The sequence below is a fragment of the Mixophyes fleayi genome, chromosome 1 (genome assembly GCF_038048845.1).
Source record: "Mixophyes fleayi isolate aMixFle1 chromosome 1, aMixFle1.hap1, whole genome shotgun sequence".
Lineage (NCBI taxonomy): Eukaryota > Metazoa > Chordata > Amphibia > Anura > Limnodynastidae > Mixophyes > Mixophyes fleayi.
Window position 1 is genome coordinate 214,025,845 of NC_134402.1, and position 12,156 is coordinate 214,038,000.

Consider the following 12,156-nt stretch of genomic DNA (forward strand, 5'->3'; position numbering starts at 1 on the left):
AATTTAGACGTGGAAAATAAAGTGAATGAAATTTAATACTTTCAATTTTGTTTGTAAACACTTGTCCCTCCTCTGTCCAAATTGATTCCCCAAATCTGTGTATATGCATTCACAACCATCCTTCATTCTTGCTTGTGTTTTATCGTGTCTCTGCTATACCTTGAAACCTCTCAGAAGTCACATCCACATGGCACCTGATTTGGATTTTTAAGAATCCAAGGAAAATGTGCATCCACTGAAAAATCAATAAAAATTATACCAAAATAGAAAAGTTTGGCATCAACAGTTATGAGGCATTGGCTACTGGGATATTTGCAGATCTGAAGTATACATGTCTTTGGCACCAATGTAGGAATCTTGTGACTCTTCACCTGCTGTTTAGCTCCAAGCATGCCCATCCTGCCCACCTTGCAGTGTCATAACAACCAACTTAGGTGCTATAGGTTACTCAACCACATTTTTCACTTGATAATGCCTTGTCAAAACAAATCATGTCATGGCTCTCTTCACCAAGTGGGTAATATGCTTTTCTTTATTCTAGATTAAAAGGCATTTTACATTCACTCAGTAAAAGTAGATCAAGTATAGAGATGATCTAATTGCAATTCATGTGTTCTTCTTTTGATATGATAGGTTTCTGCTGTTGCCCTGCTGTATGCTGTATACTTTATAATAATACTGTATAAGAACTACAAGCCTTTCTTCCTTGATTTCTACATACTATTTCCCAGTGGTTTTGCTGGAACTGGAGCCGTCTTTCTTATTGTCAATGGTTTGCTGGGGTTCAAAATTTTAAAGAAAGGTTCTCGTTGCCAACAAGGAACAGTGAGTACGAAAGAAACTTTTTATACTATTTATAAAAACTCAAAAAGGTTTTTTTTCTTTACTCTTTACACAAGTTAGTGGAGCATACAAAGAATTTATCATCTTGTCTTTTTAAATGTTTTCTTTTTTCCTAATTAGGCCTGTTTTAATTTTATTCCTATAATTTCTGCATAATGTATAGAAATTAGAAATGGTCATCAATGTGACTGGATCACTTACAAGTAACTTATGGTATAAATTTATTTAAAGGAAATGGCACAGGGCGCTTAGTTGTATAATTGCAAATGTATTTATTTTTGATATTGTGTGTGTTTTTGGTAAAAGGAATATCTTTATTTCTCAGACCAGTAGAATAAATTTGTTTCTTGTTTAACCTAGAGGAAATGCATTATTTCTGGAGGTATATATCTGATACAATAAGCCTTTGTGGATGGAAGTCTTTTGTGTATTGTGATGTGGGGAAATGGCTTGTTTGGGGTTTGTATCTTTCTTTGGGAATGTGTATTCTGCGACTGTCTGAAGAAAGTATTCATGTTTTTAATACCCTTTGCCTTGCTAGTAGATTTCCTGCCTCTGAAATAAGATGCAGGAAATCACAGCAAGGTTTTAGGATATCACAGATAAGTGTAAATATTGTTAGCTTTGCATTGCAGGTAAATCCATGTTTTGGTAAACAGGTTACATACTGATTCTAAAAATAGCTCTGACCTCGAGGGGGCTGTCTTACCCAGTGAGGCTGTGTTCAAATGTGATTAAAAACAGCACTGTTTTGTATTAAAAGTTGTTCTTCTGATTTAATCTGACCTGAGCACTGGTACCTCCAATCAGTGTGACTGCAAATAAACATCACTTGTTTGAAAGATCTGCTTGAAAATGTCTTCCATGCTGAAAATCCTGTGACCTACAGATTAGGCTGTTTCTGAGGTTTGGATCCAGCTTTTCCGGCACTACCACTATGCCTGCTGACCTGCAGCTCTGGTCAGTGTGATAGGCCAGGGGGGATCCATCCACAGAAACCCTGATCCATAGTAAGCAGTCAGGAGTATCAGGCCCGGTACACCAGTAACTAGGTACACTCGCAGTGTCAGTTACTCAGAAGAAACCCGGTACTGGATGCTGGTAAGCAGTCCAGTGGTGGCAGCATTTGTAAGCCCCTCCTACTGCGGCAAGAGGGCGCATTTTGCATAACTAAAATGAACAGTGGCAAAGTAAGCCCAGCTGGTTCCCAGCAGCAACAGACAGGGTGGCATAGGTGGTCCATCCTGTCACAGTCCTCTTCTATTTTCATGGAGCCTGCCATAACATGGGTCTCTCATATTCATAAATATAGGCACATATACAATCCTCTCCCTCTTTTGCTAGTTAGGATTTAATAAACAAACTAGAAGGCTAGATTTACTAAATACTGTGTTTAGTGGTTTGAAACTGCAGCATAAATCCAAGACTATGCCGTAACATCACTGTTATCCAGCATTGCCAGCTGCCCTGTCAGAGGTATAAAAGTTATGGCTGAAAAAGAAGTGTATTTATGGTAAAAAGAGGACTTGAATTGGCCACGCCTGCATTAACACATGCATGGGCTAAGTTAGTCTGCCCCTTCTCTCCCCCGTTCCTCCTCTCTAGTAATAAAGGGTCATAAGTGTCAGATGCATGTAGATATGAATTACCTGCAATTGCACTCATTGGCGTAACATCCATATCTTGGCATGCGCAGTTTGGAATCATGCAAGATACGCTACGCAAATGGACACACGTCCGGACTTTAATTAGGCCCAATGTGCTACTGCTTCTTTTCACTTTTAAGCAGTGTTAGTAAACAACCGTCAGTCGGGCAAATGATCAATTGCATTATTAAGTATATGTTAATTATATATTAAGTATGAGTATAAAACCACCTTCTGTTCTGTGCAATCTTTGTAAGTGATCAAAGTTACTTTGGACTCCTGAACTGTCTGCTTTCTGAGATTCTTTAGTTACCAGTTTTTGATTTAACTCTGACTCTGCAAACAACATTGATACTCCAACTCAACTTTTTGGCATCGGTGGTAATCGGTTATCGATGCTCGGGATACCGACAACCACTATTCCTGCAAAAAAAACTGATTGACAATATACAATTGCCTTCACAACGACGGCATGGATTTCTGAAGACTTGAATTTGCGAAGACTCTGTTATATGACGCCTGGTAATTCTGAAGATGCTGCGTGCCGGGGCTGGATTGTGACGTCGCCTAACCCATTTAAAGAGGTACGTTAATTATATGGTTAGGGTTCCAAACCTTACCTGACTTCACAACCCAGCACCGGTATGCAGCATCTTCAGAATTACCACGCGTCGCATAACAGAGTCTTCGGAAATCCACACCATCGCTGTCAAGGTAAGTGTATATTTTCATCATGTCGTTATTTAACAAATCATTTTTTTTTTTTTTTTTTGTAGGAATACTAGCTGTCGGTATCCCAAGCATCGGGATACTGCACCCAACCCTTTGGCATCTAGTGTGCTTTGAATTCTTCTGTGAGTAGAACTGCTTATATGAAACAATTGTCTGCTGGCTAGGAAATAAATATGTCTACCTCACTCTGCCTGCTGATACTGCTCTTGGCTCATGTCGGTTGCGCTTGGATTTTTGCTGCCTTCATGTGACCAGGAATATTGGATATCCTCAGTTACCAACATTTTATCTGTGAGTACTATAGGAACTGTAATTATAATGTTTGAAGTACAGGCTGCCAGTGTCTCTAAAGAGATCTTTAACTACTGCAGCTGTTTGAAACTACCATTACTAGAGACTTTATGTGTAGCAAGCTGTGTTTCCTCTGTATCTGATCATCGGCTACTCTGAATGTTTTCAACATATTAAAAATAAATTCACGGTTGTTTCAACTTCTCTCCTGCATATATCTTGCATTGAATTACCTAACACTAATTCCAGGTATTCTTTGTTCTTTTGATTATTCAAATAAAAATAGTTTTTAGGCTTTAGTTTTAAAAATTATCTTTAGGTTGGGGGGCATGGCCTGGCTCACATCATGAGCACATACAGATCCCATGAGCAGTCGCTTTGCGGCCAAAACCCCACTGAGACCTACGTCTTACTCTTGACTGCAGTAGACTGAAATCCTCCCTTCCAGCAGCTGAGTTTCATGGATCAGGCTACCCGACCACCATCCAGACACTAGCGCTAATCAGCGGAATGTGTCAGTTCTGTCCGTCTACCACCCGGTGCACCACGGTGTCTTCCTCAGTCCTAGGGACTCCCCTTGCCTACTGTGGCTCCTCGTCTCCTGTTCAGTCCTGAGAAAGCCCCTGGATCTGCGGCTGCATTTTCTACCCCCTACAGTGCAGCTATTGGTCAGAGTAGGAGATTACAGCAGGGCTTCCTGACACACCATCTCGCCAAAGACTTAAAGCAAACCCCACATACCCGCAATCGTCTCTCTTTCACTTAGGAAACAGTCCGAGACACAAATCTCTATGCTGACCTTGAGGGGCCTAGAGACCACCAGAACATTCAAGCAGATTGGCGTTGGTGTCTACCTGGCTATCTAGACCTGGTCCAGCTGCCTACATAAATTTGAATACAGCCGATGTGACTTGTAGCCTGCCATGTTCTCTGAGTATAGGCATCTGTGGTGAGTCTCCCTGCACAAGAGACCACCTTGGATTATCCATGTTAAAATCTGTCCCTTCAGCCACTCTCTTCATAGATTAATACATCTATCAGTATACGTCTATTTCATAGGTGGGTCTTCTGCCATCTGGTGGCCACCTGTCATATTGCCTTATCATCTACTGTGTGCTCAAAACCTCATCTATGAGAGAACATTTATGTTGCTTATAATACAACTGACTGACTGCTCATATTTTTCCTCATTTCTTACATTTTCCAAGTGGAATAGATGACCTGCAGGCAATACCCCTCAAAGCCATAGTTGTATTGCTCGCTGCACTAGCTGGCAGACAGCACAGAACTGCTGCAGTTTCAAGAACGACATTTCAAGTGAGTGAAACCTACAAGTTTCTCTAGAGCTCTCATTGAAAGGCCCTGTCCCTTCAACTACATGTGGTGAAATTGCTCATTTTATTGTTATACTGATCTTCCTCTTATTGTGCTTTGTGACACCAACCCTGTTCCTGCAACCTGCTTTGTACAGAAGCACATCATTTTGGCTGCACCTGCACAGTGTCTTACATTTTAACTCTACTGTACCTAAAACTGTGCAGTTACCCATCACCTGTTTCTGCTTGTGTACAATGTGACTGACCCTAACATATTTCCTACACTAAGAAACTGTGATACACCCATGTATTTGTTTTTTTTACCTTTCCCAGGACACCTGCAACTCTTATGCAAAACCTGTGTTGTATTTGCCTAACCAGATATAATTTTTTTTGCTGGACCTGGATCCAGCTAATCCTGAGACCTGACAAACATCCTAAATTATCAGCCAACTGCAGTTGCCAAAAGAGCTGCATGTCCACAGCATAGAAGGCAATGGTATCCATAATCTCGCCCGCTGACAGCCCTCATATGTTTGAATGTGCTCTAATCAAGCAAGAGGTTTAATAGGCAGGGAGATAGTGGGCAACTTTGTCACGTTCCCCTGACCACTCTAAAGGTACTAGTGACTTACCCATTAACACACATTCTGGTCACTAGACGAGTTTATATTTGTTTATTAACTGGAAAAATGAAAAGGTACAACACTCCGGCGCTGTAATGTTTCCTTATAAAAAGACCTGTGAAAAAGATAATTGCTATGTCTTCCAAAAGTTGAGACAGAAGTAAAATACACAGTGCTGGTCTTATCAGTGTTCACAAATTGTTACTATATAGGTTCATTCTTCCATTCAATCAAGGAAATTTTGATAAATATTGTAGCCAGTTTTCGAAGATGGTTTCTGGGTTTGATTCTTCCAAACTTTTCGTCAGTCCCACAAATCTTGCATTTTATTCTGCACAACCTACCCTACGTGTCTGACAACTTTCGCTTGCATACAGAGATTTGCAATCTCAGTTTTCGAAATTTCCCCTTTCATCACGATCAGTCTGTGCTGGGTTATTATATTATATCATCAGAATTATCTGGAGAGTTTCCCATCGCATTACTCCTTCTTCTTACTTTTTTCTCCATCAGTGACAGCACAGGAACAGGAAGATTTCCAACAGCAGCATCAGCCTCTTGCACTGCATACCCATACTTGCCAACATTTGTGTTTGGGCTTCCGGGAGATAACGGCGGGGACGTGCGCGTTCAGGGGGCGGGGCACCAAAAATCTCGTCATTTTGGCCCCATGCCAAATGCTGCGATTCCGGGTGAATCGTGGCGTTTCAACCGATTTCTACCCACTTCACTAGGAAGTGGGCAGATCAGGGAGATTGCCACACTCTCCCGGGAGTCCGGGACACTCTCGCGAAATGCGGGAGTCTCCCGGACATGTCGGGAGAGTTGGCAAGTATGTGCATACCATGTGACTGCTGCAGCCACATGACCTGTCAGAAGAGGGATCTAGGTACTACTTAGAGATGCGTTGCAGGCAGCCTATGCGGTCCGTAGGATTTCTCATCACATACCACTCACTAGGGCTGTGTCATTGATTCATAGAATATTGTACAGTGCATGCCCAGGTCCCGGTAATTATAAACCCCCCCCCACCCCCCTCTCGGCCAGGGCCGGTGCTAGGGTCCATGGCGCCCTAGGAATTTTTACAAAATCGGCGCCCCCCCCCCCCGCAAAAATCGGCGCCCTCCTCCCCCTCTTTCCTTACCTTGTCTCACCACCGCCGCCTCTCTGCTCCATCTCCTCCCCTCCACTCACTGACACTAGTGAGGGGAGGAGACGGAGCAGAGAGGCGGCGGTGGTTATCAATAGCCTCTTCCCCCCCCCCCCTCTCCATGCATCTGAATGCTGTGCGGCGGCCATGACAGGTATGGTCAGCGGTCGCCGCACAGTTTTAAAATTAATTTCCAATTCTGTGGCGCCCTCCTGGCGCCCTCCAGAGCCCGGCGCCCTAGGCAAGTGCCTAACCTTGCCTAATGGGAGCGCCGGGCCTGCTCTCGGCGCATCTCACAGTGGTTGCCGGAAAAAATACTACATGTATACTAAACTTGTGATGCTCTCATAGCAATATTGGCGATGTTTGTTAAGCTTTGAACCCCTTAGTGGGATACCATTGTTTGGATTTATTATCAGTTCATCTAGTGCTGTCAATACCTGAGGATGATTATTTAAAAGGTATGAAGAATTGTCATTTTGGGTGGTTTTGTTTTATTAGTAAATGCATTGCTTATAATCTGGGAGCATTGCACTGGATCAGGATAAGACTTTCAAGTGATCTGTGATGTGTGTGTGTGTGTGTGTGTGTGTGTGTGTGTGTACATATGTGTGTGTGTGTATGTATGTGTGTGTGTGTGTGTGTGTGTGTATATATATATATATATATATATAATTTTATTTTTTTTATTATGGAGAGTATTTGATTTTACAGCGCTGTACTTTTCTGGAGCCTGTGAAAGGGGAAATATGAGCATTGGAATCGGGTTAGAAATCTAGGGCAGTGCGTGTTGTCCATCTCTCTTTGCTGGAGCACAGGTGTAATCATTACTGACTGACACATTTTGAAAGACCCACAGGTGGTATAACTATCACGGGTCACCTGGGAAACCTGCACTTTTAGGGGTACTTGAGGACTAGGGTTGGGAAACACTGCTCTAGGGTACGCTGGGGTAGAGAAGCAGATACCATATGTTGATCAAGTTAGAATGCTATCATAATGACAATCTATTTTTACTACATGTTATTATTTACATCACTTATTTATATGGTGTTGGCATAGTCTACAAAGCTTTACAATTGGGAACAAATAGCTTTTAATACAAGAATGGGTATTAATGTAGAAAGGTAAGAGGGCCCTATTCGTCAGCTTACAATCTGATAAATTGTTCAAATCAAAGGCTAGAGCTTTAGAACTATTATTTTTAGTATTCTGCTTATCCAATAAGTTACTTGTGGAAAAGTTCATCTCATCATCATCATCATCATCATCATTTATTTATATAGCGCCAACATATTCTGTAGCGCTTTACAATTGGGGACAAACATAATAAACAAACTGGGTAAAACAGACAAAGAGGTGAGAAGGCCCTGCTCGCAAGCTTACAATCTATGGGACAATGGGAGATTGACACATGAGGTTAAGTATACATTTTGCATCTTGGCCCAGCCAGACTGCAAAGGTAAAAGTGACTCATAAGCTAAATGATCCTGTCACACAACAATGTTGGTCAGGGGGTAGTTGTCTTGTGTGAAATTGTGTAACAGGCAGGAACAGGCTAAAGGTAGTGAGGTTAAGAGGGTGATTGAAGAATATTATAAGCTTGTCTGAAGAGGTAGGTTTTCAGAGAACGCTTGAAAGTTTGTAGACCAGAGGAGAGTCTTATTGTGCGAGGGAGAGAGTTCCATAGAGTGGGTGCAGCCCGAAAAAAGTCCTGTAACCGGGAATGGGAGGATGTAATGAGTGTGGATGAGAGACGCAGATCTTTTGCAGAACGGAGTTGCCGAGTTGGGAGATATTTTGAGACAAGAGAGGAGATGTATTTTGGTACAGCTTTGTTGATGGCCTTGTAGGTTAGTAAAAGTATTTTATATTGGATTCGGTAGAAGACAGGTAGCCAGTGTAGAGACATACAGAGTGATTCAACAGAGGACTAGCAATTTGCAAGGAAAATCAGTCTTGCCGCAGCATGCAAAATAGATTGTAGGGGTTTGAGTCTGTTTTTGGGAAGACCAGTAAGGAGGGAATTGCAATAGTCAATGCGGGAGATGAGTGCATGAATTAAGCTTTTAGCAGTGTCTTGCGTGAGATATGTGCGGATTCTGGAAATGTTCTTTAGATGTATGTAACATGATTTAGATATAGAGTCAATGTGGGGAACAAAGGATAGGTGTGAATCAAGGATTACACCTAGGCAGTGAGCTTGTGGGGTGGGATTTATGGTCATGTTATCCACAGAGATAGAAATGTCAGGTATGCTCTTGTTGGCGGGTGGGAATATTATTAACTCTGTTTTAGAAAGATTAAGTTTGAGTTGGCGAGAGGACATCCAAGATGATATGGCAGAAAGACAGTCAGTTACACTGGACAACACAGATGTCGAGAGATCAGGAGAGGATAGATAGATTTGGGTATCATCCGCATAGAGATGATACTGAAAGCCAAAGGAACTTATTAGATTTCCAAGAGAAGCGGTATAGATAGAGAACAGCAGAGGACCTAGCACTGAGCCTTGTGGTACTCCAACTGATAGGGGAAGCGGAGAAGAGGTGGTTTCAGAGAAATTAACAGTGAAAGAGCGATTAGAGAGGTAGGATGAGAACCAGGATAGAACAGTGTCTTGAAGACCTAGGGATTGCAGCGTTTGTAGGAGAAGAGCGTAGTCAACGGTGTCAAATGCAGCCGAGAGATCCAGGAGAATTAGGAGAGAGTAATGGCGTTCAGTTTTAGCAGTGATCAGATCATTGACAACCTTGGTCAGCGCAGTCTCTGTGGAGTGTTGAGAACGAAAGCCAGACTGAAGAGGATCCAACAGGTTGTTTGCGGAAAGAAAGCATGTGAGGCGAGTGTAGGCAAGTCTCTCTAGAAGCTTGAAGGGGCAAGGGAGCTGAGAGATGGGACGGTAATTTGAGAGAGAGTTTGGGTCGGAGTTTTGGGTTTTTTTTAGAATAGGAGTAATCACTGCATGCTTGTATAGTGATAGAAAGATGCCAGTAGAGAGTGAGAGATTACAGATTTGAGTTAGAGGTGAAATGAGTACAGGAGACAGGGATCTACCAATTTGCAAGGGAATAGGATCAAGAGGACAGGAGGTAGAGTAGGAAGATAAGAAGAGAGTAGAAATCTCCTCTTCATTTGTGGGGTCAAATGACAGAGCCGGATTAACCCTAGGGCTAACTGGGCTACAGCCCAGGGGCCTCGGGCATCCAGGGGGCCCTTGAAAGTGCTCAGCAGCATTATTGATCGGTCGGGGGTGGGAGCGCCCCCGGCCCGATCAATGCCGCTGAACACTTTCCCTGCTGTCCTTCCCCCGGTGCGCTGTAGTCTCCTTACTGAGGAGATCTCGTGAGTCTCACTCTCACGAGATCTCTTCAGTAAAGAGCTTACAGCGCGACTGGGAAGGACTGCAATGGCAGGAGAAGGAGGTAAGCGCCTTGGGGGCGGCTCGGCTCACCGGGGGGGGGCAGCTTGGATGACGGGGGGGCCCTCACGGGGGAATGGAGGCCCCCTTAGCCCAGGGGCCTCCAATCCCTTAATCCGGCCCTTTCAAATGAAGAGAGGGTGTGGGAAGGAATTGAGCCGATTGCTTGTCGAGGAAGAGCATACCATTTCTAGTCTAATCTTATCAATCTTGTCCTTGAAGTAGGAAGCAAGATCCTGAGCACTGATAGTAAATGAAGGGTTCGGGGTGGGAGAATTGAGAAGATGATTAAATGTATTGAAAAGGCGTTTGGGGTTAGAAGCATGAGCATAGATAAGAGATTGGAAGTATGTTTGTTTTGCAGTGTCCAGAGCATTTCGATAGGAGCGGTAGACAGAAGTATATGTGAAGAAGTCATTAGAGCTTCGAGATTTACGCCAGTGACGTTCTGATTTACGGGACAGTTTTTGAAGATTTCGTGTTTCTTTGGTGTGCCACGGTTGACATCGAAGTCGACGTGTAGTATGTAGTGTCGCTGGAGCCACTTGATCAAGGGCCGTTGCTAAGGTTAGGTGAAAATGAGGTATTGCCATCTCAGGGGATGAGAATGTAGAGATAGGGGAGAGAAGGTGTTGGAGAGAGGTGGAAAATTGTTGAAGATTAATAGAATTCAGATTTCTGCGAGTATGAGGAGGCTTGGTAGAGTTAGACAATAGAGAGGTTAGAGCAGTGGGGGTGAGAGTGTAGCTGATAAGGTGATGATCCGAGAGGGGGAAGGGTGTGTTAATAAAATTAGAAACTGAGCATAGTCTAGAGAAAACAAGGTCAAGGCAATGGCCATCCTTATGAGTAGATTATTCAATCCACTGGGAGAGGTCAAGTGAGGATGTTAGAGAGAGTAATTTGGAAGCAGCTTTGGAAGGTGGGTTATCAATGGGGATGTTGAAGTCACCCATGATGATGGTGGGGATGTCTGAAGATAAGAAGTGAGGGAGCCATGCAGAGAAATCCTCAATAAATTGTTGGTGTGCTCCAGGGGGATGATAGATCACCGCAACACGTAGAGAGAGGATTAAAAATGCGAATAGCATGTATTTCAAAAGATGTGAACGTGAGTGATGGGACATTTGGTAGAACTGTGAACGTGCACTGTGGGGAGAGAAGTAGTCCAACCCCACCTCCTTGTCTGCCTTCAGGTCTGGAGGTGTGGGTGAGATGGAGGCCACCATGTGAAAGTGCTGCAGGTGTCTGATTGCACGAGCCATGTTTCTGTTATTACCAGAAGGTTGAGGTTTTTTGAGAGGAAGAGATCATGAATGGAGGTAAGTTTGTTACAAACAGAGCGTTCATTCCAAAGGGCACATTTAAAGGACTTTGGAAGAGAGGGGAGACAGGTGATGTGTTTGAGGTTTGCTATAGAGCGGTAGTGCTCTGATGTATGTGTGTGTGAGGAGTGTGGGGGACCTGGATTAGGTGATATATCACCAGCTAATAGAAGCAGAGTGAGAGAAAGATAGGCAAGGGGATTGTAAGATGTGTGACTTTTTATTTTCTGGTGACAGGTGGAGATAATAAATAGGACAACAGTTCATGGGTGTTAACTAGAGGTGAGTGGAGTAATGCAGGTGCAATATGAACAAGTGTGTTTGTTGGTGGAGGGGTGAAAGATGACACAGTCCTAAAGATCATGCCGTGAAATGAGACTAAGAAAAGCAATTTGTTAAACATTGTGATAAAAGGAAAAAGTTAGGGGATTTTAAAGCATTGCCTCTTTGTAGTGTTCCATATAGATAGACAAGTAATGTAGAAATAGGCTGTGGCAGATGTAGCTTATTGCTGGAAGTAAAATCAAGTCAAATGTAAAATCAACTCAATCTCCATTGAATAAGATCAGTTACCTATATAAGTATAGTTTGTACTATTGGACCTAGTGTTGCATGTCGGTTGTAAAGTTTCTTATTGTATGCCTTAACACTAGAGGGTTCTATTTTTTTCAGAATTCCTTTTTATCCTTAAATTTTTATACTTCGCTAGATTTATCCAAGTCTTCTTACATTTCTTGGCTGTAAGTGATGTCCTGGTGGATCTCGAATATGTCTGCCTCCACTCTGTGTTGATAGTAGGCTACTTA

At 42.9% G+C, this 12,156-nt stretch overlaps 1 protein-coding gene and 1 long non-coding RNA gene across 3 annotated transcripts in view; one reads left to right on the top strand and one right to left on the bottom strand.

Moving 5' to 3' along the window:
• Positions 1-12,156, bottom strand: part of LOC142149706 (uncharacterized) — a 716,201-nt gene that overhangs the window by 311,558 nt on the left and 392,487 nt on the right. The gene's annotated exons all lie outside the window — the stretch shown is intronic.
• The window catches only part of LOC142107142 (tetraspanin-3-like), a 67,176-nt gene that overhangs the window by 9,291 nt on the left and 45,729 nt on the right, over positions 1-12,156 (top strand). The window contains exons 1-2 of one of the 2 annotated variants that reach the window (XM_075190337.1): positions 3,911-4,461; positions 4,721-4,829. In XM_075190337.1, the coding sequence (XP_075046438.1) occupies positions 4,436-4,461; positions 4,721-4,829 (135 nt within the window). In that variant the 5' untranslated portion in view covers positions 3,911-4,435. Of the gene's footprint in view, positions 1-633; positions 826-3,910; positions 4,462-4,720; positions 4,830-12,156 lie in introns of those variants that run through there. The other variant, XM_075190328.1, reaches the window with a different exon arrangement.